Consider the following 24,264-nt stretch of genomic DNA (forward strand, 5'->3'; position numbering starts at 1 on the left):
TTATTTGTCTTTATCGTCATTTGTTTTGCCCTTAATAGAGCTCTAAAGTAGACTTATTATTCCTCAGTATTTCAATGAGTGTTCTAAAAAGGGTTAAACTTTAACTTTGATATTTCATACTACTGTACATAAATACAATGTTTTAGAACTTTTTTTTATATAATCATATATTTTTTAAAAATCCGCGATGCACTCAGGACGCGAAAGTTGACCCGTGAAGTAGCGAGGGATCACTGTAATGTATTTTAATGTTGGCCACGCAGGATGCTGGTATTTGGAGAGCCAAGGTACTTGATTTAAAATGTTCGGGAACCACTGGTAATGTATATGATTAATAATAACATTAGAAGGACTCACTTCCTCCCTTGCCTGTCTTCTCCATGCGGTACTGGTAAATGTGCAACGTGAACAGCATGTGGGAGTTCCTCTGCTCTTCCTCAGTCGTTTCGGGACGTTGGCTGCTGTGGCGGGCCGCGATGGCCGCGTCTAAGAACCAGGCTGCCTTTTCTGGTGTCGGTGCGCGCAGTTCAGACTGGTTCTGGAGCTGAGGTGTGATGGGGAAAGAGTGATGATTATTTAGGAAGACAGCCAGCCAGACAAGGAGGATTATGTATTGATGTTGATATACTCGGCACCCAGCATGCACTAGAATGATTGACATATTCAATTTACACCTCTCTCATGTGCCTGCTGTTTGTGTGTGTGGATGTGTGAGAGAGTGTGTGCGTGTGTTTTACTGCGGGGTATCATTACTGATGAGATTATGTCAGATTAGTGGGGGATTACGCAGATGTGCTTGTATCTCACCCCCTAATCCTATGAACATATAACAACACACACTTTGATTTGTATTCTGTTTTACATCGAGAATTATCAAGATAATCATAATTTAACTTTTTTAAAAATGTAAATATGTGTTCTTCCCGTATTTGAGTGTATTTTCTCAAAGCATTCCATTTTATGCCAGAATGAAAGAATTGTCTATAATCACAACCATGACCTGTGACTTTTTTTTTTTTTTTTTTTGGTCGTGTTAGCTGCTTAGAACCGCAGAATGGCAAATCTGGGTATTTTTATAGCCTGGAAAAGTTTTAATGTGCCACCTGGGAGTTTGGTGTAATACTACAGTGTATTCACCTAATGTCAATTAATATCAGATTTTCAGACCAATTACATTTGAATACTAGCCAATACCCAGTACCATTACAAGAATAATGCCACTATGTCAGTGAGGAAAATCCAGCCAACCAAAAAATAAGAATTCATAGACACATTCACACTCAAGAACTATTTACAGTCTTCACTTAAACCACCATGATTTATTTTGGAGATGGATGAACGTGTTTCAAATTAATCTAGAATTATGCAAAAACACAAACTTGTTCACATCCAACATCCATTTTGTAGACCATAGTTTGGCAATCAACTAAATGTGCCGTCTAAGTATTTCTGACATAGCTCCTACTGTACCTGGTAAAATGGTTTTAAAGCATGTCTGAATTTGAGTAATGAACACTCACCTCCTTTTTGTATTTTTTTTTTTTTTTTTACATTCTGTTGAAAATCCAATTAATGCCATGAATTAATTTTTGATGATGACAATGTTCATTTTCATTTTTATTTGTCGAATATATTTTGTCTAAAATATTTACGTTGTTTGCTTGTACCTGCATGCCGCAGATGGGGTCTTCACACAGGTAGACTCCAGGTGACTGTCCATCCTGCAAGCTATTCGTGGCCACCTCAGAGAGTAAATCCTTCAGGTTCTCCTCTTTGCCCCAAACCTATTACAAACACACAAGTAAATTTAAATACCTAGTACAGCTAAGCACAGTATCATTTATTTATATGGCGGAAAACACTCAGGTGACTTGAAGTTCTGCTTTGAGACCCTCAATTTGGCCAAATTTTAAAAAATTGTCCTATATGCATGTGTCATTGGCAAGTTTAAAATCTCTAAATTTCTGGGGGTGGGCGGATTTTGAAAGTGAGGGGATTTACCGTAATTTTTTTTTTTTTTTTTTTTTAAACCCTAATACGAGTGAGAGCATGAGAGAGCATAGTTAAAGACACCATGATTTTAACGAGATATTGTCGCGTACTTACCTTGTTTCGATCCAAAAACTCAGTGTAGCATGGCTCACCGAGTGTCAAAACACAGCTGCGAATGGCCACAGCCGGACTTTTTGGGGATATTTTGGGTGAAACACGGTAATATAACAAGGGTCGCAATGCAGAAATCGCAGACGTTAAGGAGTGGTCGAGATTTTCTTTTTCAAATATTTACCCTTTTCATTTTTTTTTTCAAATTTTCTTTGTTTGGATCGATTATTTATCAGTGGCGCATCCAGAAATATTTCATAGGGGTGGCCAGATGGGCCACTTAAAATCTTGGGGTGGCACACCAAAACTAAAAGCCATAATTTCAGGTTTTCATTATATTATTGCAGTAGAAAGGTCAGGGAAAAACTATCAGAAAGACTTAAGGACACGGCTACTGATATACTTTGGTTTATTGTGTAATATTTGATGTTACTAATGATGATAAGCCAACCAACCAACAAATTTATAGGCCCCTGGTGGCGCCACTGTTATTTATCATCTAAATTATCGATGAAAATGCGACATTGACAAAACAATTCAATTACCGGTAAGCGATTGTTATGAGGTAGATATCCGTGACCTATTTACAGACACTATTTTTTTTCATTGTGACATAATTTGTTTAAAAGTTTAAAATAAGCGAATGAATGATTTAATAAAGTCTTCTTTTTTTTAAACAAAATATTAGACATCAATTAATGATTTTAAGTTAAAAATATACACTTTTTGAATAATAAATATAATTACTTACCTTCTTTTTATGGCTGGGTTGAAACAAAAGCGGTTGCGCGTTGTCTGTAAATGGGGGTCTTGAGGGGAAAACGGACAAATTAAAAATAGTTCGAGGGCTTAAAGTGCCATTAGACTGCTATGGCAGCATATAGACACATTTTTCTAACAAACACAATAGTTCTTTTGGCTTAAATTACAGCAGTTTATATTAAAGAGGGGTGCAAGAGCAGAACCTGATTTTCAGCCTTGCCTGTGTTTTCCGCCATATATTAGTCATGCAATGTTTTCTTGATTTGTGAATCTTACAAATTGATTTTTGTCATTTCCATTTCAACACTGGAAATAAATGTCAAGTGTTCAACATATACATGCACCATTTACTACACAGCGTCCAGTGGAAATGCATTACTTTTATGCATTGAAATCACAAGCCCCAAATACACGGATGAGTGGCATTGCAAAATTACTTCTGAAAAGACCAGGGAAGTGCGCATGTGTGAACTGTTTCTTATAATATCCTCGAGCAGAACCCAAAGGAGCAACTTGTCTGTTTATGACAAGAGGAAATCAAGCTTTCTTTGAAAAACAGCACATTCTGTGTTCTTTGCCTTCCCTTCCGAGTTAAAGCACCGCAGTCTGTCTAGCGAAACTGTTTGTTTACACGAGTGGATGGATGCTCCAAAATTGATCACCCACCTCTACTGCAGACACACGGACAGAGAAGCGCGCCCCTGTTTTCTCTCTCCTCTCATTGATGAGCTTAAAAAGCCAGGAGATGGCACAAGGGATGATACCCAGCGTCTGCAGGGAGTCATGGCGGCCAATCATGGTATAGGATTTGCCTGGATCAGACAGACAGATAGACATAGTGTGAAATTCAATGTGAATAAGTGTGTTTTTCCCGTTGGGCACATCCACGCAGACTTAGACGACACACACACCTGCTCTGGCTGTCAGGAGATCAGAATCCACTAAGACAATTTGTGACACCACACTGAAGACTTATAAGGACATGAGCAGCCTGTCATATAAAATGTGTGTGATTTGTTCTGTGACACAATGGAGGATCAAGTGCTTGTCAGCAGCACTGTAAATTTACAATGTTCTCTATTGCCTCCTATGTTTCCTGGAGCATTGAGACTCACTGTCAGACCAGCAATGCAGACAGGACTGAGATTATAATAAGTATATGGAATTAGTATGAGTAGCTACGGTTTATAAAGAATTTAAAAAGGCGAATTGGTGCAGATTCTCTCGGGGTAAGAACACGGTAAATAATTGATATATTTTTTAAATAGATCAAACATGTACAGACATGAATTTAGTTCTTTCGAGTCAACTCACTAATATTGAGACTTTCAGTGACCTCTTTCAGTTACTAACCTTCAAATACCCCGTTTAAACCTTTAATGCATGAATTATATATATTTTTTTCTTACATTTTTTTTATGACTATGTGTTATTAAGGGTCTCAAACTTGCAGCCCAGAGGCCATTTGTGGCTCAGGGGATAATATTTTGAAGCTCCCATTTGATAGATAACAAACAACAAAGGGTATATAACCAAGTATTGAGATAAACTTCGTAGCTTTTTTTTTTAGCTTAGCTCCCACGGCTAATTGAGCGTACCAACTCTCTCAAAACCAGAGGGGTAAAATGGTAACAACTAGCACAAATGTAGCACAAACAAATTCTGGTCCATTTTGCAGTAAATTGGGGGGCTTGAGATATTAATTTCGAGTGATGACGTCCCTCTAAACCCCTCATTTACTGCAAAATGGTTCCGAAGTGGTGCCATTCATTTGTGCTACGTTGGTGCTAATTGTTCGGACACCCCTCTTTAATTGAGAGAGTTGGTATGCTTCATTAACATAACAGAACAGAGGGAGAGAGTTGGTACGCTCCATTAACATCACATAACAGGGGTGTCCTAACAACTAGCACGAACGTAGCACAAACGAATGGCACCACTTCGGAACCATTTTGCAGTAAATGAGGGGTTTAGAAGGACGTCATCGCTCGAAATTAATATCTCGAGCCCCCCAATTTACTGAAAAATGGGCCCGAATTTGTGCTACGTTCGTGCTAGGTGTTAGGACACTCCTCTGGTTTTGAGAGAGTTGGTACGCTCCATTAGCCGTGGAAGCTAAGCTAAGAAAACGCTACGAGTGACGTCACCACTCGAAATTAATATCGCAATAAAAGCATAATAATGTATCTACAAAACCGTCGCAGCACAAACGATTGACATCATTTTTATAATTGTGCGTCTGATGGGATGGTAGTTGGGGCAACTTTACGGAGGTCCGTAGAGATGATCACAAAGCACATATAGCAATATATAAAGTGTCGTCTATTATTTTTTTACTTCTGGGTCATTGTCTTTGCAATTGTCTTGCGAGCTATTTGCTGTGGTGTTGTGGCAGTTGGGGTTTGTGCTTTTGCCAATTTGCAATCGCGCTTTAGGAATTAGGGATCGTGTTGTGGCACTTTGCATTCGTGCTTTTTTCTTTTGCAAAGCGTTTGCAATTGGTGTTCGTGCTTTTTTCTATTTGCAAAGCGTTTGGACTTTGCAGTTCGTCTGACACCTCTCGGCCACCGTTCATGTAGCTAAAAAATAAAATTCGTCAAACCTTTTCTTTTATCCGGATAAAAGAAAAGGTTTGACGAATTTATAAGTGTAGGCAAAATGAACTCTATACGACTAAAAAATAAAATATTTTCCAGTTTTAAGCATGATGCTACAAATGCAGATTTAAACACACTGCTCAATATCCTAATATTAGTTGGCCTGGGACTGCAACAAAGTATCATCTGCATTCTTAGCAGTCCTCCAATAAATTCACTCACATTTTAGACTTAGTCATTACCAAATGTTCATGGAAAACTTTCTTTTAATGAATGCAGACCGTGTGAGCCAGCGTGTGTCTACAGCCAACAGCCACAGAGCCCACCATAAATGCTCAGTGTGTTCCTTTCCCTATTTTAATTAGTGAAAAACTTAATGCCCTTGTAATGCAGCCTCATTACTACGGATGGCCGTGAGGGGACTACATCAGTGCTCATCTGTTGTTATGGCCGTTAGAACCAGGGAGGTCCAGGCAGCGCAAAATCACCTCGTAGAACAGTGATATTGATTGGAAGTGCAAAGCCTACTGCTGCTTGATGGATTCCTCCATGATATAAAACCACTCACTAAACATTTATCAAGTACAATTGAGTGGTGACAAGCACAAGTCCGTCTTCGGGACCCTTGCACAAACTGTCTTAATACATTTACATTTAAGAACTGTCCTGTCAAACTGCCTGTCCGGCCTCCCCTCCCCCCTAAACCTGTGGCCTGTGAAGCACAGGGAGCTGCTCACTGCAATCAGAGCACCAGGAGAATTTTCCTCTGGTACAATGACTGAAAAGACATAAGGAGTAAAGTAAGGAAGTGTGCGATCCTTACAAAAAGACTAAAGCCACGCAGAAACCAAGCCCTCTAAAGTCAGAAGGAGAGTAGGTAAGCGAGACAACGGCAGTAAAGTGTTGAAAACAAATCCTCTTTGCTTGAAAAGATAGCTTTTATGTTACAAACCTTGAAAAATTACTTGAAAAAAAAAACTCGCAAAATACTGCCTTCAGTTTTGAGCTTAGCTTAAAAAATTACCTATTTGATTAATAGCATTGCTTGATTTTTTTTTTGGGGGGGGGGGTAAAATCTCAAAATTACTTGTTGCAGTTTTATCTATTTTGTTCAAATGCATTTTTATTTCATCAAATTTGCAAATTTGTGTCCCGGGGACTAGATGTGTCGTCTCGGAAGTCTTGTTAATGTTTTGTGCTGAGTTAACTTTAGTTAGTTAACTTTACATCCTGCCCTTGCCAATCAGGCTGATCGTGTCCACCTGTGACCCTCTGTATATATAGCCTGCTTCTAACCTTGCCTAGTGTCGGTTTGTCTGCTATCCTGCCATGTCCTACGCCACATCCTTGTGTAAGCCCCTTTTTTTTTTTTTTTTTTTTTTTTTTTGACAACGATTCATGTTTTTGAACTAATGCCTTTTTGTATCTTGTGGAATTTACTCAGTTGATTGATGTCCAGCTGTTGCTGTGAATTTTTGTTGATTGAAGTCCAGCTGTTGCTGTGAATTTTTGTTAACTTCCTTTTTTTGAACTTTATAAACTGGAAAGTAGACTTTTGTTTGGATTGAACTGTCAAGCATTTGGGTCCTTTGGTGCATCCTTGTCACTAGATATCATTTTGTGTGGGCTGTGAAAGTCAATCATTTGCATCGTCTTCAAACGGAAACAATAAAAAGACAAATTTTTTTTTTTTTTTTTTTTAATGTAAAAAACCCTTACAAATTAAAAATACCGTGTTCCTTTTTTAAGAAAATAAAAAACATGCACTACACCTCTCACCCCTTTAAAAAGTAACTAAAATTTTTTTTAAAAATGGAAAAACCAGTACAATATTTAATATTAAGGGCCTTACTAAAGGATTTGGACAATTTGTAGGTCAAGATTTTCTCTAAATGATTAATGAACTACCAAAATAGTTGTGATCAGTTTTCTAATACATTAGTTGATTAATCGTGGCAGCCCTATAGTTGGTTCTTTGAAGGAAGTATATAACCACAATGTGGCCTGTGACAAAGATGAGTTTGCAACCCTGATTCATAGACTTTACTATCAGTTCACGGGGCTCGGGGGCGATCCGTAGGGGGCATATTTTCAAAACCTTAAATTCAAATATTTTCAAAACCAAAGATGCTAGCGACCTAAAACCAAAACAGGCACCTCCCTTAGGCATATACGAATCTCCATTACCAGCGGCATAAAAAAAAAAAAAAAAATTCAAAGTCGTTCCCTAATAAAATTCTAAAATGATTTAAATTATTTTTTATACAAGTATAACAAAACTTAAAATGGCTATAAAATTCTCAAATTTTACGCTAGATGCACAAAAATCACCAAATGCAGAGATGATCACCTTTTATTTTCGAGATCAATAGCAATATTTAACATATCAAATAAGTTTTGGCCCAAAATAGCAACTTAATTTTTTAATTAGTTGAGGGTTTCAACACCTAATAATCACTCAATTTTCACATAGAAGCTTTATACTTGAGGAAAGCTTGCAGAATTTTAATTTTACTCAACAAAAGCAAAATTTGCATTTTTCTATCTACAATCACAACTTATTTAGGTTGAAGTCCAATGTTACTATTGCCTCAGCACGTCTTGTCTGCTAACTGGCCCTCGTTTTTAGATTGAAATGTTACATAAAACACCTAAAAGGCGATTTTCTTCTTTTGTATGGACGCAGAAATGTCTAAATTATGACTTCTTGGCGAAAAATTACCTGATCATTTGAATATAAAGACTACACTACTGTGTATGGATACAACATTGCGGCAATCACAAAACAAAGAGCTTTTTAAGTTGAAAATTCTTGTAAATAAATGCGTACTTCCCAGAATTTCTGTAGATATGAACATAGAACAGTCTAGATTCAAAGCAAAAAAACGGGCAGTTATCATTCATTTTACCTAAATATTTCAATTTTCAAGCTAAAATTACGCTATTCTGTAATCCAAAATGGCGGCAGTCAAAAAAACAAAGAGCTTTTTAACCCTTTATTGCCAAATGTATCACATTTGATACACCTAAAAATTCATGATTTTGAGACTAATTCAGGATTTTGACATTTTGGGGGAAAAAATGATGGGTGTAAGTCAACACATGCATCCGCAGGTTCCATGGGGGGGGGGGGGGGGGGGACTAGATTTAGCAAGGGTTATAGGTATTGGAGCGCTTATAACACATATTCATTTTGACTTTTTACCAATTTGGAAAAAAGTTTCATTAGGACCTTATTTTTAAAATTTTGGGATTCTCTGATAATTGCTTCATGTTGCAGGTGTTTAAGGGTTAAGTTCTTGTAAATAAATGCGTAAATCCCCAAAATTTTTATAGATATGAACGTAAAACAGTCTAGAGTCATGGTTAGTAGCAAAAAAAAAAAAAAAAAACGGGCAGTCATCTTTCATTTTACGTAAAGATTTCAAGCTAAAGTTAGGCTAATTTTTTTCCATGCATTTTTTTTCAAAACGTTTCATAGGGCATGCATGGGGCTCTTTTATATAATAATTACCTTGAATCCTCGACCAAATCACTCTTGAGACACTGCTTGTATGCAGTAAAACATTTGCCCTTTTTCCACCTAAATCCTGCGTTTGAACGCAGCGTGTGTTTATCACAGGTAAAGCAAACTGCTCTGCCTGGCTCGGCCCCTAACGGGAAAGCGTGGCACAATGTTTGTAGGAGCGGTCTTGTCAACTGATGGTGAAGTCTATGCCTGATTCAAAATTCATCTGAGGGGAATCCAGTTGAGTCTGAAAGTTTCACACTTTTACGTAAGTGGGTGGGGTTCTGCATATTTAGACACTGGTGTGTGGAACTCCCACTACTGAGGGGAACTTGCCAAGAATTGCTATAGCCTTACTATACTACAGTATTTTAATATTGGTCATAATGATGGTACGTGAAGAATTTAGAATTGAGGTCCAAGAGTTTCAGAACCACTGTCAAAGTAGCTTATTGACTTTATTTGTGAATGTGCATGTTGGCCATGACGTGATTTAGTCTGCAGTGAGAGTTTACGACCCCTTTAAGATTGCATTCAAGAAGGATTAGGAAGACCGAAACAGAGCAGGCCCAGAAAGACATGCTAATCCTCTTCTTTCTCTCATTGATCGATGAGGACCAGCCAAGGCACACACAAACAATGCGTTTATTTCTCTAGCACATGTTTGTGCTTGCGTACGTACTGTACGTGCAAGTGTGTGCGTCTTACCCAGCTTGGAGTGTCCAAAGCAGAAGACGCATCCATCTGCTCCATTCACCACTGACTGAATTACCTCGGCAACAGTTCCCGCGCACACTTCCGCCTAGCAACAAGTAAAGCAAGGACAGTCATGCAGAACCAATTATTGAAACCTGATGGAGGTGTTGTACAAATACAATAAGGCTAGAAAAAAATTATGATAGCTCTTAGAGACCGATGAAGAGCCAGACTCACCTGTGATGCGTCAGAAGGAAAGGCAGCATCAAAGGTAAAGATCTTTGGAGGGACCTGGCTAACCACCGCTCTCTTTTGGGAGGTGGCGTTTGCCGTTTGATTGGCCAACGGGTCCATGATGGTAATCTGTTTCTTCCTGGGGTCCACTTTAAGGAAGGAACTGGACTCGGCCGTGTCCGACTGTGACGCCGGGCACACACGCACCATCACTTTTACCTGTCACGAAAGGGAAAAGATTATGTGCGAATAGAAAAGCATGTACTCACCTTGCATATGTACAATTAAATGAAATGGACATTTTGGCCTTTAACTCATTCACTCCCAGCCATTTTCACCGGTGCAACCCCCTTCGCTTCCGGCCGTTTTACTGGATTTTGACAGATTTTGTAAGGCCCAGAGAAAATTCTGTTCTATTGCTATCTAAATATGGAACCCACCAAAAGAAAGATTCGACTCTCCTCTTTCAGCAGGAGAAAAAAATTAATATCTTTTTCCATTCTTTAGAAATCAGCACTAGAAAATAGCTTAGTTTGAGCAATTTTCCAATTTCTGATGTGAAAACAGAAATTGAGCTTTTTGTGAACGCATACATTTCAAATATAACTTTGAATTTAACACAGCTATTGTTTGCTTTAGTTACATCCCAAACATCTAATGTTTTCCTTTCACAAAATATAAAGAACAAGACAAATAGAGCTTTTGATAGCAAAGTAACAATTTATTTACACATAACTGAGAGATGACGCTGTTGTGTCCGCGACCGCTTTTCCCTCATCGCCGCCTGTCTCATAAAGATGGATTTTTTTTTTAGTCTGCGGGGTCTGCTCGGCGAGCAGCACGGACTCAACGGCATTGTCCGCTGCTCTTGTGGTCCCGGTCGTTCTGCTCGGTCGTACAGCACCTGGCATCCCGGGCATCCTTTAGGTTGTTCTCCATTCGGTCATCTTCCACCAGCGGCCCGGCCGTTCGTTGCCGTTGAATCGGGTTGCAGGTCTTACCAAATGCGCTACTGCCCTCCAGTGGCCAGTTTTATTGCTTTAAAATTGATTTTCAGCTTTGTGCTTTGGAGCTAAATTGAATCAGAACCCAGAGATGTCTCTTGTAAAAAAAAAAAAAAAAAAAAAAAAAAAAAAAAAAAACGTAAAAGACGTATAAATACGTTTTTGGGACGCTGAAACAATTAAAAATAGAACGTATTTGTTTTTGGGAGTAAATGAGTTAACTGATTGCAGGGGTCGCGTTAACTGAATATTTCCCGTCGTTGACCGGTTTTTTAAAACGGTGATGGAAAAAACTGAAGTCCATCTGTCATTTTGACAGGTTGCAATTCACACCCCAGACCACAAGGTGGCGAGTGAGCATATTAATTAGCTATTGTCTCTCTTGATGCATGACGTCGTTGGCCTTACTCGGAAAAATGTCAAGGCAACTGAGTGTTTGCCTGGCACGGCCAGACTATTCTCCCTGTATTTTTCAAACACTGAGAGAAAAGTCTGGGACCCAGCCTCTCGAGTAGGTACAAAATCAATTGACAAATCAGATTTATTTGCGTGACGTGTTCTTCACGAGCAACGTCACTCTTGCGCGCCGAAAGTCGTCTCTACAACAACACGGATGGCGAACGGGAGAGCCGAGAAAATGTTCCAATCCGCGGTAAATTCAGTTTTAAATGAGCTAAAACACATCGACACGAGTCGTTGACAACAGTCTGTCTCGCGCTAGCCATGTTGAATAAACTCCGTTCTCCTCGTATGTTTACTTCCGCGCGCAAGTCCCTCGTCGCTTTGCTAACGGCACGTCTGCCCGTCGCTGATTGGTGCACTCTGCTGTCTGTTTGCCTCTTGTTAAGCTTGTTCGGACAGAATATTAATCAAAAATGAATGAAAACTAAATACTATTGAATATGTCATTATCATTTTAAAAATGTAAGTGACGGGTAAAAATAGATTGTGACCGGATTTTTATGACACTGTCAGTCAAAATGAAAGACAACGAAAAAGTCTAGCGCAACCTCTGACTGATTGGCTGCCATTGAAGGGGATAGACATCCAATCAGTGTTGTTTTCGTCAGCAATGACGATAACGAAAATATTTCGTCGACGAACAATTTTTTTCATGACAATGACGTGACGATGTCAAGCTAAAAACGTGGCTTGGGAGACTAGAACATAACAAGAAGAATGGCAATTTTCGTCTGACAAGACGACAACGAGTCGAAAATGCGACATAGTTTCTATCAATTTTTCACAATGCTTGGCATTTTTATATTGTACGTGGAGTGCGTCAGCTTGCATCGAAGCAGTGTTTGAGTTGTGTCACTCGTGCGAGATGTGTTGTGCCTCGCGTTCACTCTCCTCACTAGAGTTGAATGTGTTTCATGCCAAGCTGAGCTCCATCTTGCTTGTTTGGAAACACATGGTAAGATTTGTTTTCTTATCGGGGCAAGAGAGAAAATGCAATAGTTCTGTGCTGAGTGATCACACACTAAATGTAACATTCGCGTTAACTTTAGCATCAACTTTAGCATCGTGAGCATCTTAAATGCTCGGACAATTTTTTTTAATTGTTTATTTTTTATTTTTTTACATAGTTTGTGGCTTTTAGGTGAGTTTAAGTGACAATAATATACTGCTTTACTTGCTGAGTGTGTACTATCATCACAAAGTTGGCGTTGTCTTGATAGACACTACAATATGCGCTCATCTGTCTGTTTATTGGATATTGTTGAAAACCTTTATATACAAGTTTCGAGGTACTTCCGCTTTACTTCCTTGTGTCTGCAAGCAACTTCCGTTTTAGAATTTCTCCACCCAAAACAACAGTGGAACTGGAGTAACATTACTCATCAAAAATCCCTTAAAAAGACAGTTTGGAAATACTGAATCCATCTGCAATCATCACGACAGGGGAGGACAAAATGTTCCTGAGGGCAGTTTTGGAACCAAACTCGTGCCACCACAAAGAGCGGGTGTTTTTGTAGCCGTGTTGCCGCTGTGTTATGGAAGGTATGCTCTTCCTATACCTGCAATTTCATGTGTCCGGTGCTCAAAAAAATACTAAAGCTAAAATCTTGTGCATGAAACGACTTGTTGCCTTTGATATTGTTATTATGATGATGATTGTGATGATCTTTAATATTTTCTACAACTACTGTGGCTACAACACATGCTATCTGCTGCAAGCCTGTTGCTAATTAGTTCGTATAGGATGGCACAATTTTGTCAACGCATAAATGTAAGGGTTACACATTTTTTGTTCATTTGTTTACAGGTGGAAAACGCTGTTAGGCAAAGGAAGATAAGTTGTTGTGCCTGACAGCAACACTTACTGTACGCTAATGGACATATATTGAGACTACGTCGATAAACCCGGGGGTGGCCGAGAGGCTTGAGGCGGTGGCTCGCCTCGCAGCGGACCGTCAGCTCGATCCTGAGATCCAACTTTTGAACTGCAGAAACTTTAAGATACGCTATTAGAGCTGGAATTACCGAAGACGGTGGGAGAAAGCCTGTCTGGAGGCCGTAATGTCGGGTGAAATTTTGGCGAGGCTCCAGAGCTCTGCTGTCTGATATCACATTCTCGTATGCTATTTTTCCAATAATTTTATAAATTGTGATTTTATTGACCTGTTTTGCACATGCACCAATCATTTTAAATAAAACAATGGAATCTTGTTGTTCAAATGTTTTATTGTGATCAATATTTGCAATAAAAAACAATTACATATTAGTTTTGTTTATATGTACATACCTTGTAGTATTTCCTTGTACCAACAAAATCTGTGTCAGCCCTTCTGCATTCAGCAAATGTAATATAATTTGTAATTTCACCACATTTTTGTTACTCAATGGCCGGGGTACCAATCTATTCCTCACGTCAACACATGCTGACAGGTTGCTATAATTTTGTCCACGAATGTATAATTGTTATTATCACTTCGTTAATCAATCTCATCTACGTCATGCTGATTCCATGGGTTACTTTTGGCTTGATTTTGCAATTTTAACTTTGTCAACCCACTGCTTACTTCAACTGCAATTCATGTTGTTCTTTCTAAACCGGAAGTTCGGAGCAGACATTTTCCAAGATGGCGCCGCCCATATTTTGCTCAGGAGACTTGTCGATATATTTTTGGACTAAAAGTTTCGAATTTTAGAGACAAAAACATTTGGAGTAACTAAAACTAGATGAAATTTGTATGAGATTTTGTCGACTAAAATTGAGACCAACACATTTTGAAAGGAATAACATAAGACTAAGACTGACTTTTCATTATAAAGACAGACAAAAATTAAAAGGGCTGCCAAAAACACTGCATCCAATCCATTTCAACTGGGAGGCTGGCAGCGAATGAAAGTTCGCTCATTCGCTGCCAACCCAGAGCTATGTAGAAAGAGAGTTGCGACACTTCTATAGGAATCCATTACATGGTTTTACTTCCGGGTACTTCTGGGTAATGGAGTCTCGAATAGTTCCAAACATCGCTTTGACGAGGGCGGCGGATACGTGATTTTATCCATTTTTACCATAAATTTACAGCCATTACCGCTGTCAGTTCCATCGAAAACTATTACAGCAGCCCTATGTGAACCACGTGATCACCCATGGTTAGATCATAGAGTGTCGCAACTTTATTTCTACATGACTCTGTGCCAACCCTCCCACTCCCAAGTGAATGAGTGAACATTCCTTCGCTGCCACCCTCCCAGTTCAAATGGATTGGACATCTACTAATATAAACTCTCACACCGATTATTGGTCATGTGCAGATGCGTTTGTTTAACTTCATAAAATCCTGGCCAGGAAAAAGGAAACCTTTTATATAGTGGTTATAGTAGGGATGTAATGGAGTTCTCTGTTTTATATGAAATATTCAATATTTATCAGCATCTTGACAGTGAGTGATTGTAATGGTAGCGCCTACAATTTGTTATAATGTGCATTTTTATGACTGTTATTTGTCAAAGGACACATTCATAATTTCATATCAATGTTTTCCTTCATTTCAAGAGGGCTGCAACAACAAAATCGAAATGAAGGACGATGGAACAATGCTGATCAATGGAACATTGCACTGTAAGTTTCCTTTTTATGTCATGTATGATTATACTTGTAGTATGTATTGTTAGAAAATATTGCATATACAGCGTCTCTGCTTGTTACAACCGAGTAGTGCACTCAATTTTGCCTCAATTGCTTCATGACATGGTTAATCAACAATAAGTTTCACACAATCGTGAAAATTCCTAATGATCAATTAATCAATGATTATTCCCATGGCTGTCGTCTATGAATATAAAACAACCTTTTATTCATTTTAACGCATGATTTCACAACCGAGGGACAAAAACAATAAGCGAGCCGAACCAGGTCATGCTTTACTGAGCAAGTCCATCTTAAATGACAACTAGGTTATGAAGTGGAGAAGCATAAAAGCCTCTCTGGTGCCTGGTAACTAATTTAAAAATATATTATGTATCCCATATTGGAGGAAAGGAGATATAAAATCCAAAGAGGTCTTGGCGCACAGTATGTTGCTGTTTATGTGCTCATTCATCTCGCTAGCTCACTCACATCTAATAACATATTAACAGGCTTTCCTATGGTTGCATCATTAAATGACCATGGGCCATTTAAAGAGAGCTAGTTCAATAAACTGTGTGCACGTGCGTGTCTTTGAGTCTCCCTCACATCAAAATAATGTTCAATTTAAATATGACGCCTCACACTCACCTGCAAACAATAAATATGCAACCTTGGTGACCCAGGTAAGGTGCGCCGTGCCAGGTCAACACTTTGCTTGTCACGCACACACAGTAATACACTCCAGCACACACTTGGATTCCACATGGCCTCTGGTGACCCCAATAAAAGAGCCCATCACATCAGTGAGAGCCTGGGGGAAGGATTTTACTGTTGCACGCTTTACAAGGCGTAACTCATAAAATCTTCCCTCCTCTTGAGAGCTTTTCCCCCTCATCTTGTCTGGGAGTGAGTGTGTAAATAAGTAGTGTATACAAGTTCACGAGGCCACGATGCCACAGAATCAGTTTCTTCACAAATGGAATGGTCTTTCACTTTCTCCTTTAAAATAACAAACAGGGCTGGCATGGATACAAACATGGGTTCATTCGCATTATCTAATGTTATCCAATACAAGCACCGAATGAAACAAGCATTAGAAAATCGCTTAATCAAAACACAAATCCAGCAAACATGTGCAAACTAGCCGATTGAACCTTTTCTGAGTCTTTTTAATGATCTAAAATCAATAAACATGGCAAATGTGAATTGAATTAAGGAATAGATCCAGGCTGTATTTTGCGCATACAGTAGGTGATTACAAATCCATAGTATCCATGTACCAGTATGATATTCTGACTGTATGATAACCTTAAGCCAAAATATCATGGTATTGCAATTACAGCTCTAAAATGTGTTACTTTGAGATATCTAGGTTAAAAAAAATTCCATTGAACATGATTTTTCAAAACATTAGTAAATTGGAAAATAAGTAGAATTTTAAGTTAAAATTAAAAATAAAAAAAATCCAAAATGAATGCAGTCCTTTAGGTGAGCCTAAACCTACAGCCACAGCTCAACATTACCATTAGAACAAAAATAATTGAATCATTTTCCATGAAAAAAAGCATGTGTTTATGACTCGTATCATGTTTACATTATACACGCACACTCTTCCTCAACACAGATCATTGCCAGAGCGAAACCACAGCTAGACACACTAAACACGCTGGAGTTAACTCTCGTAGCTGGTGGGAAACGTTCATGACAGTGTTTACTAACTTTTATTTTGTATAAATGCGAAATCATATTGGAGGTGTTGCCTCCTCGGCAGCCACCCTCTGCAAACATGTCGGTTGGCCCTCTTCCTCTAAGCCGCGGCCGTCTGTAACTTTTCTGTAGCCGAAGTATTCCCATACCAGGGATTTTGTTTTCTTTGACGGTGGAAAAGATCAGGAGTTTCACCTCCTCCAGCCGTCGTGTAGCACAGCTGACTCACTGACACTAAGCAACAACCGGTGGGGGAGGGTTGAGCCTTACAGCTACAAGCGAGGGATTTCTTCCTGCATTTTTGGGACATAAATAATTAGGGGTGTGATAAAATATCGAAATTGTGATATATCGTGATACTTTGCATCCCAAAAGGTTATCAATATGCTTATGCCAAGAATCCAGATATCGTTTTAAAAAGGTTTCAATGTTTAAGAAAATAAAGCAACCAACAAGTTGCTCCCAAATTGTTCCATTATAATAGTATCTCAGTCAACTCTAGCACTCGACACCCAATCCGTTAAGACTGGGATGGGTGATAGAGCGTTCACATCCACTCCTTTCGATTTTTGGGACATTTACAGGTCACTGTCTATTCATTCCCAGGTCATTTCCTGATCTGTAACCCATTTATTATTATTTATTCATTTATCTGTGACCCATAAAATGCCAAAATCAACAGGAAGTGAGTGAAAATGAACAGGTACTGACCTAAAGTGGCCCATAATTACCTCGTTGCCTGGCATTTGCTGCCACTGACGGCCATAGAAGTGAGCGGGGCCTTTTTGAAGTGGGAGGGGTTCATTTGCTGCCACCCAGTTCAAATCAATTGGATGTCTACGAGAGATAAACTAACAGCAGATGGATGAATAAGCTTGTTTTTCTGTTTGATTGATTGAATGATTTCCTGACCAGTGAATCGATAATCGCTGTATCGCCATATCGCGAGATCGTTATCGTGAGCTTTGTAATGCAAATCGTACCGTATCGTGAGGGACCAAGAGATTCCCACCCCTATAAAAAATAGTTACCTTAATTTCTGGACTATTGGGCGCCCCTGATTACAAGCCTCACCCAGTACATTTTTAAAGGAAAACCCATTTTGTACATGCATAAGCCTCTCCTGCCTATAAGCCGTGTGTGCCCACTTAGTAACAAGAGACATTGACAAAGAAATACAGTTTTCAAACGTTTAATAACACACCTTTACCTTTTCGTTCCAAACAGCGCCGACAAACACGGCAGTTATATAGCAGCGGCACGGAAGTTGCATAGCATCAGCATGGCGGTGCAGCACTAATTGTGCTGGTTAATAAAAACATAAAAGTCTTTGTTTGCAATCTTCATCTTCCTCTTGTGCATTCAAACCATGAAAGTCTTCACCCTCAGTGTCGGATATGAAGACGCTCAGATGCACTTCGCCACGCACGCACCTACTCAGTCTCTCCTTCGCGTCGCCTTCAATGTCTCCCATAATGAGGCATATTCACTCCCAGCCTGTGCCATCCTCCTCGCAGCAGACTGGCCCCTCAAAAGCCATTGGTGATGGCGGACTCTTTCACAGCGCTTCACGCTGCCAGGCTCCCCCGGCAAACCTGTACAAAAGCTGTTCTTCGCATGCGGCGAGTCTTGGCAAACGATCTCTCGCCGCTCGTCATCAAAGCATCCCATACAACTTGCATGGCCAATTTAATTTCTTCTAGCATTTTCCATGATGCAGGTCTGCCAATTCTACTCATGCACAAAGACGAGGGTTCGCCACCTCTATTCATGCACAACGCACAAAGTTAAACTACCGGTAGTAGTGCAAACTAGAGTCTTCCTCGACACATATATTCCACGTGTCTCACTCCCACATTCCATGCTTGAGCGCCTCTGACGGCCGTCAGAAAAATACACAAATTGGCCGCATCATTGCACACGCCGCAGGACCCAAAATGAGAGAAAAAAGTAGCGGCTTGTAGTCCGGAAATTACGGTAATACCGTAGGGACGGTATGACAGAAAATTTTTGCGGTTTTGAAACCTTGACATTTTCATACCACCGTATACCTTGAAACCAATGATCAGCACATGTCTAGAATCCTCTGGATGTGGTTTGCTGTAAAAGCCTTCTTAGCCTTCTCTGCTGGCCTAAATATTTCACCATTATGCATTTAAATTGACAAGAAATGTTACTAATTTGTTTCCAACATTCTTTTGAATCGTAGTCATTTGTGTTTCAGGCCAATAAAATTCCTGGTTCTCTTTTTTTCTCTTCATTTTAAACTACCTTATTTTTTCAGACTATAAGTCGCAGGTTTTTTTTCATAGTTTGGCTGGGGTTGCGACTTATACTCTGGAGTGACTTATGTGTGAAATTATTAACACATTATTATAACATTTCACATGTTATTTTGGTGTTTTGGAGTGACACTGATGGTTTGTTAAACTTGTTAGCATGTTCTTTATGCTATAGTTATCTGAATATCTCTTAATAGCTATGTTACGTTAACATACCGAACACGTTCCCACTTCGTTGTTCATGCATCATGTAACATTATCATACTGTACATTTATTCAGCATGTTGTTCTCTATTGTATTTTTTATTTTAAATTGCCTTTCAAGATGACATATCTGTTCTAAGTGTTGGATTTTATCAAGTAAATTACCCCAAAAAATGCTACTTATACTCCGGTGCGACTTATACGTTTTTTTTCCTCTTCTTTGGGCATATTATGGCTGGTGCGACTTATAGTCCAAAAAATACAGTAATTAGGTTTCAGTTTGAATCCAGTCTGTCTTTTACCATCACCTGATTGGTTCAGAGCTGCTGGCTTGAGATTCTCCAGGCCAAAGAGCACTCAAAAGGACTATTCTGACATAATTGAAAATTAATTTCATTAGGTGTTTAAAAAAAAAAAAAAAAGTTTTAAAAAAGCTGTTTATTGTGAGGATAAATCAAGCTTGGCCTGTAGCTGGCTGGCTTCTTTCACTGCAGTAAAAGATTTATTCGCCACTTCCAACAGGGGTTTGCTTAGTCAAGGACTGCGTCCACAATTAATGGCCCGCCACTGTCCCCTGGTAACCTATAACAATCAATCAAACTGGTGACAAAAGCAGCAAATGGTCCTGAGAGTTTGACCTGTTAAACTTGAGTTAGGCAAAATTGTGCTTACTTGTGTGTTTTGAAGCCTACTGTATTCTCAACGGATCCTTGGCCTACTTCCACACTCATATGGATCAATATGTGAGGCCAAGCACCACAGCCAATTTCATGCAGACACACTTTGTTGATGAAAGCACACAAAGCTAATGGACTCTTTGTTTTGGTTATTGGAAAAAGAAGCAGCGAGATGGTGAGACAACTCATATGTCCTCACACATCCCTTCACCCAAATGGCCATTCCCTCCATTCTTCCCACGTGTCATCTCCCTCTCATAGCACTCTGAACTAATGGCTCACCCAGTTTTCCATTTGATAGTTTTACCGAACACCTCCTGTTGCACACACCGAACACGCGCTGGAAGATAAACATCTGTACTTTCAAGGACATTCAAAAGGCAAGCATTACACCATGGGCTGTCAAAATTTATTTTTGAACCATCAATGTGCCTATTTTTTGCCCTACTAAATCACTAGTGCTGATACATGACAAAACATTATTCAATACATTTTAAAACAGAACATCAATTTTAACATATTGTCATTAGTAGGCCTTAAAGCAACACTATGTACCTTTTCAACCTTTATAAAACATTTTCATCACATTTGTGATACTTTGTCGAATGACAACTAGTTCGGGCTTGCAGTAGTTATTTAGGATTTAATGTAGGTTTTTGGCTGTGGAACAAATTAATCTAATTGTTATAGGGAAATCCCTCTTAACATACGACCATTCGATATACAAACCAGGTCCTGGAACGAATTAAATTTGTATGTTGAGGTACCACTGTAAAACCAAAGAATCAATATTATAACTTAACATCACTGTAAAATTTGGTGCAAAATATAAAACAAAAGTGTTATATTCAAAGTAGGGCTGTTAAATTTATTGCGTTAACGGGTGGTAATGTTTTAAATTAATCACGTTAAAGTATTTGACGCAATTAACGCATGCATGGGATGAACTGTTCATGCGTTGCCTCAAACAGTTTAGAATGACGCCATTTTAGCACATTGAGTGCGAAAAGTCAGAGAAATGCGAGTGGACACAGGCGTTCATTGGATGCGCCTTTTATTGGATTAAGCTTTGGCAGCCATTTCTAACAGTCATGGTTGCCCAACTTCCGATCATGCATTTGGGCAGAGCAAGAGATGATCTTTTTCTTAACACGCCTAATTGAACAGAACGCAGAACATACTGTATACCATTTGCAGTCACTACTGACAGCCATTGTTGCCCAACTTCCCGTCATGCATTTGGGCGGGACAGTTAAGTCGCTACAGTATTATTAAGTGAAAGCACAACAAAAATATTTGTATCTCTCAAAAAAAAAAATGTTCACCAAAAAAAAAAAAAAAAATCTAAATAGCTTTGCAAAACACATAAAATGTACTCAGACTTATCTTTGGCTAGATCTCTAATTAATTTAAAACTCTCCATTGACACCTTGTGGTGTATTTCACCTTACGTAGTTAAAGACAGTGTGGAAGAACGTCAGGGAGCCCAATGTGACGTCACCACTCGGCGACGTCAACAATGGCGAGCTATTAGTTTATTTTTTTGATTTGAAAATTTTACAATTGTTATTCAAACGAAAACATTAAGAGGGGTTTTAATAAAGAATTACGATAACTTGTACTCAAATTTATCTTTTAAGAACTAAAAGTCATACTATCCGTGGATCCCTATAACAGAAAGAATGTTAATAATGTTAATGCCATCTTGCAGATTTATTGGTATAATAAACAAATACAGTACTTATGTACAGTATCTTGAATGTTTATGTCCATCTTGTGTCTTATCTTTCCATTCCAGCAATAATTTACAGAAAAAATATGGCATATTTTAGAGATGGTTTGAATTGCGATTAATTACAATTAATTTTTAAGCTGTGATTAACTCGATTAAAAAATTTAATCGTTTGACAGCCCTAATTCAAAGGTAATGTTTCCATTTGATGTGCTCACAAATGAGCCATTTTGTATTTTACCAGCAAAAGTGATTAACCTATTCTACAAGCATTGAACGTACCTCTGAAAACACTATATTGCCACAACATACTTGCTATAGGTTTGAAGCAAGGGCGTAGGTTTGGTCTCAATATTGGTAGGGACGATATAACCGCATAACCTGCATGTAGTTTTTGCTGGGGACGGGACATTAATAAGACCAAACAGATTGGGTGAACGTGGGTCAGGGCTGCATTTCTCACCAACGATTCGATTACAATTCGATTATAAATCGATTATTGATGCACCCCCCACCCCCCAGTTATTAGCTGCTTTTAATGTGTCCTACAAGTTACAAAAATTGTACAAAAATCCTCTTAGGCTTAAATAAGCGACTTTTACAGTATCAAATTAACAGCTCAAAACAGTAAATAAGACTCAAGTCCCCATTCTGTATCAGCAGCTTTAAACTACATTCAATTAATTTAATGTTGTGAATCAACCGTTAAAATTGTTAAAATTACTACCGTTATTGCATTAGTTCCCTTCTGTCTACTTTCGACATCTGAAAGTTTTAAAACTGTTTTAAAGATAGATTCAAGTCAAGATTTTGCCGATTTAGGAGTATTTTAGATAAAAAGTTAATTAGGTGGAAGAATCGCTACAACAGCCTTCCAGGGAAGTCTACTCCTCTAACAAGGAGGCTGTTTACTAATGCCGGCAAGTCTGTCATTTTGCATCTAGTTTTCTATTCATGTGCTGCTAACGCCGCTGAGTCGCATCTAATTCTTTATACATGTCATATCTACCGTAGCATTATGTGGGCATAGTTTGTAGCGGCTGTCGGCAGCAGTCAGGTATTATTGTTTTTTTTGTTTTTTTATCTAGCTGCATGACTTCAGCCAGAGCCATGAGTTGAGCATTGTCATTACCCGGGTAATGACAAGCTTGATGTTTACTCTCCGTGCGTTCCCCATTGCGTGCCGAAGGCCGCGCTGACTGTGTTTTAGTTCCGCTTTACTTGACATATTTCAATAATCGGAATTTGGATGTTTGTAAATCGTTCTCGAATCTTCCGCGGCCGAATCGCGAATAATCTAAATCGGAAATTTCGCGCACCTCTACTTAATACCACTCAAAATTGTCCGTCTAAATAAATTAAGCATAACAAAAAGACTTCTTAATCAGGGAATAACAAAAATAAAATTAAAATGGAGCCTTCCTTTAGGTCAAACACTACTGCTTTTGTCCATAAGCACAGCCAAACTCAACAAAAAATGAAAGCTCCCTTGGGCTGCTTTAAGACCACATGAATAAAATAAAAATGAAAACTGAGGAGAAGGGGTAAACATTTGTTCACTACATTTCTTACAGTTTAATTAACGTTAACAGTAGAAAACATCCAGGAGGAGATTTCTCTCAAAGCAGCTGCCTCCTCGAGTTCAAGAAATTTGCACAGATTAATGTTATGCTACCTCTGATGCAGGTCGGACTTTCAGTAGCAAAATTAGTGGTGTGTTCCCCACCTACACAACAATGATGTTTTTAGATTACTTACAGTGCCTAGTGCTGGCGGAAAAAAACTTCTAATATCCCTTGTCTTCGAAGGGGGTGGAGGAGGCGGCATGTTGTATTTCTGTCGGGGAGAGGGTGGATGCGTGTATGTGTGTGTGTGTGTGGGGGGGGGGGTCAAATAATCAGTCAATCAAACGTGTGTCTGAGGGGGAAAATGGTGTCAATATAAGTCTGAACATAATTAAAAGTACTGTAATTCACTTAATAATGGTAGGGTCAATTCTATCCTTACAACATAGGGGAAGACAATCTAAATTACCTATATAACTGAAGTCATTATATAATGCAAACAAGGTTGCTTAAATGTTGGTGGGGATAATTTGAGCATCCTGAAAAGTTGGTTGTGTTATGTCCTGACCATCCCTATGCAAACCCATGTTCTTGGTTTGAAGTGATTAGTATGTTCAGTCGAGGCCTGTCGCGATAACCAATTTTAGTAGGCGATATATTGTCTCATAAATTATTGCGATATGCGATATTATTGCCTGTTTTTTCTTTTTTTAACCTATTCAACCACAAATATAGTGACAATACATCTTAATAAATCACCTACTGAAATGCAATAAATTGTTATTCTTAAATAAAACACAAACTCTATTAAAATTTATAAATATTTTTTTTTAAAAACACAGGCACACAATGCATAATGAGTCATTTTAAAGCTAGTTAGGTGCAGAATATGAAATAGGTGGAAAAACCCACTGTCATTTTTGTTGTCTGTCAATTAGAGCCCATTAAAAGTGTTAATTTGATCCAAAATGACCGGCATCTTGTCCTGCAAAGTGTGCATGCAACAAATTTGAAGCCAAATTATCATTTACTACATCATATTATCATTGCCCATCAGATTTTTCATAATGGTTGTCATTTTAAATTTATTCTTAGTGTAGAATCTGAAG

At 38.7% G+C, this 24,264-nt stretch overlaps 1 protein-coding gene across 4 annotated transcripts in view; it reads right to left on the bottom strand.

The window, feature by feature from the left end:
• kif26ba (kinesin family member 26Ba) overlaps positions 1-24,264 on the bottom strand; it is a 160,689-nt gene that overhangs the window by 29,328 nt on the left and 107,097 nt on the right. For all 4 annotated transcript variants that reach the window (XM_057851369.1, XM_057851370.1, XM_057851368.1 and 1 more), the window contains exons 6-10: positions 9,904-10,119; positions 9,679-9,772; positions 3,532-3,677; positions 1,668-1,784; positions 358-544 (exon numbers count right to left, since the gene is read on the bottom strand). In XM_057851369.1, the coding sequence (XP_057707352.1) occupies positions 358-544; positions 1,668-1,784; positions 3,532-3,677; positions 9,679-9,772; positions 9,904-10,119 (760 nt within the window). The remainder of the gene's footprint in view (positions 1-357; positions 545-1,667; positions 1,785-3,531; positions 3,678-9,678; positions 9,773-9,903; positions 10,120-24,264) is intronic.

The sequence above is a fragment of the Corythoichthys intestinalis genome, chromosome 1 (genome assembly GCF_030265065.1).
Source record: "Corythoichthys intestinalis isolate RoL2023-P3 chromosome 1, ASM3026506v1, whole genome shotgun sequence".
In the NCBI taxonomy this organism is placed as follows: Eukaryota; Metazoa; Chordata; class Actinopteri; order Syngnathiformes; family Syngnathidae; genus Corythoichthys; species Corythoichthys intestinalis.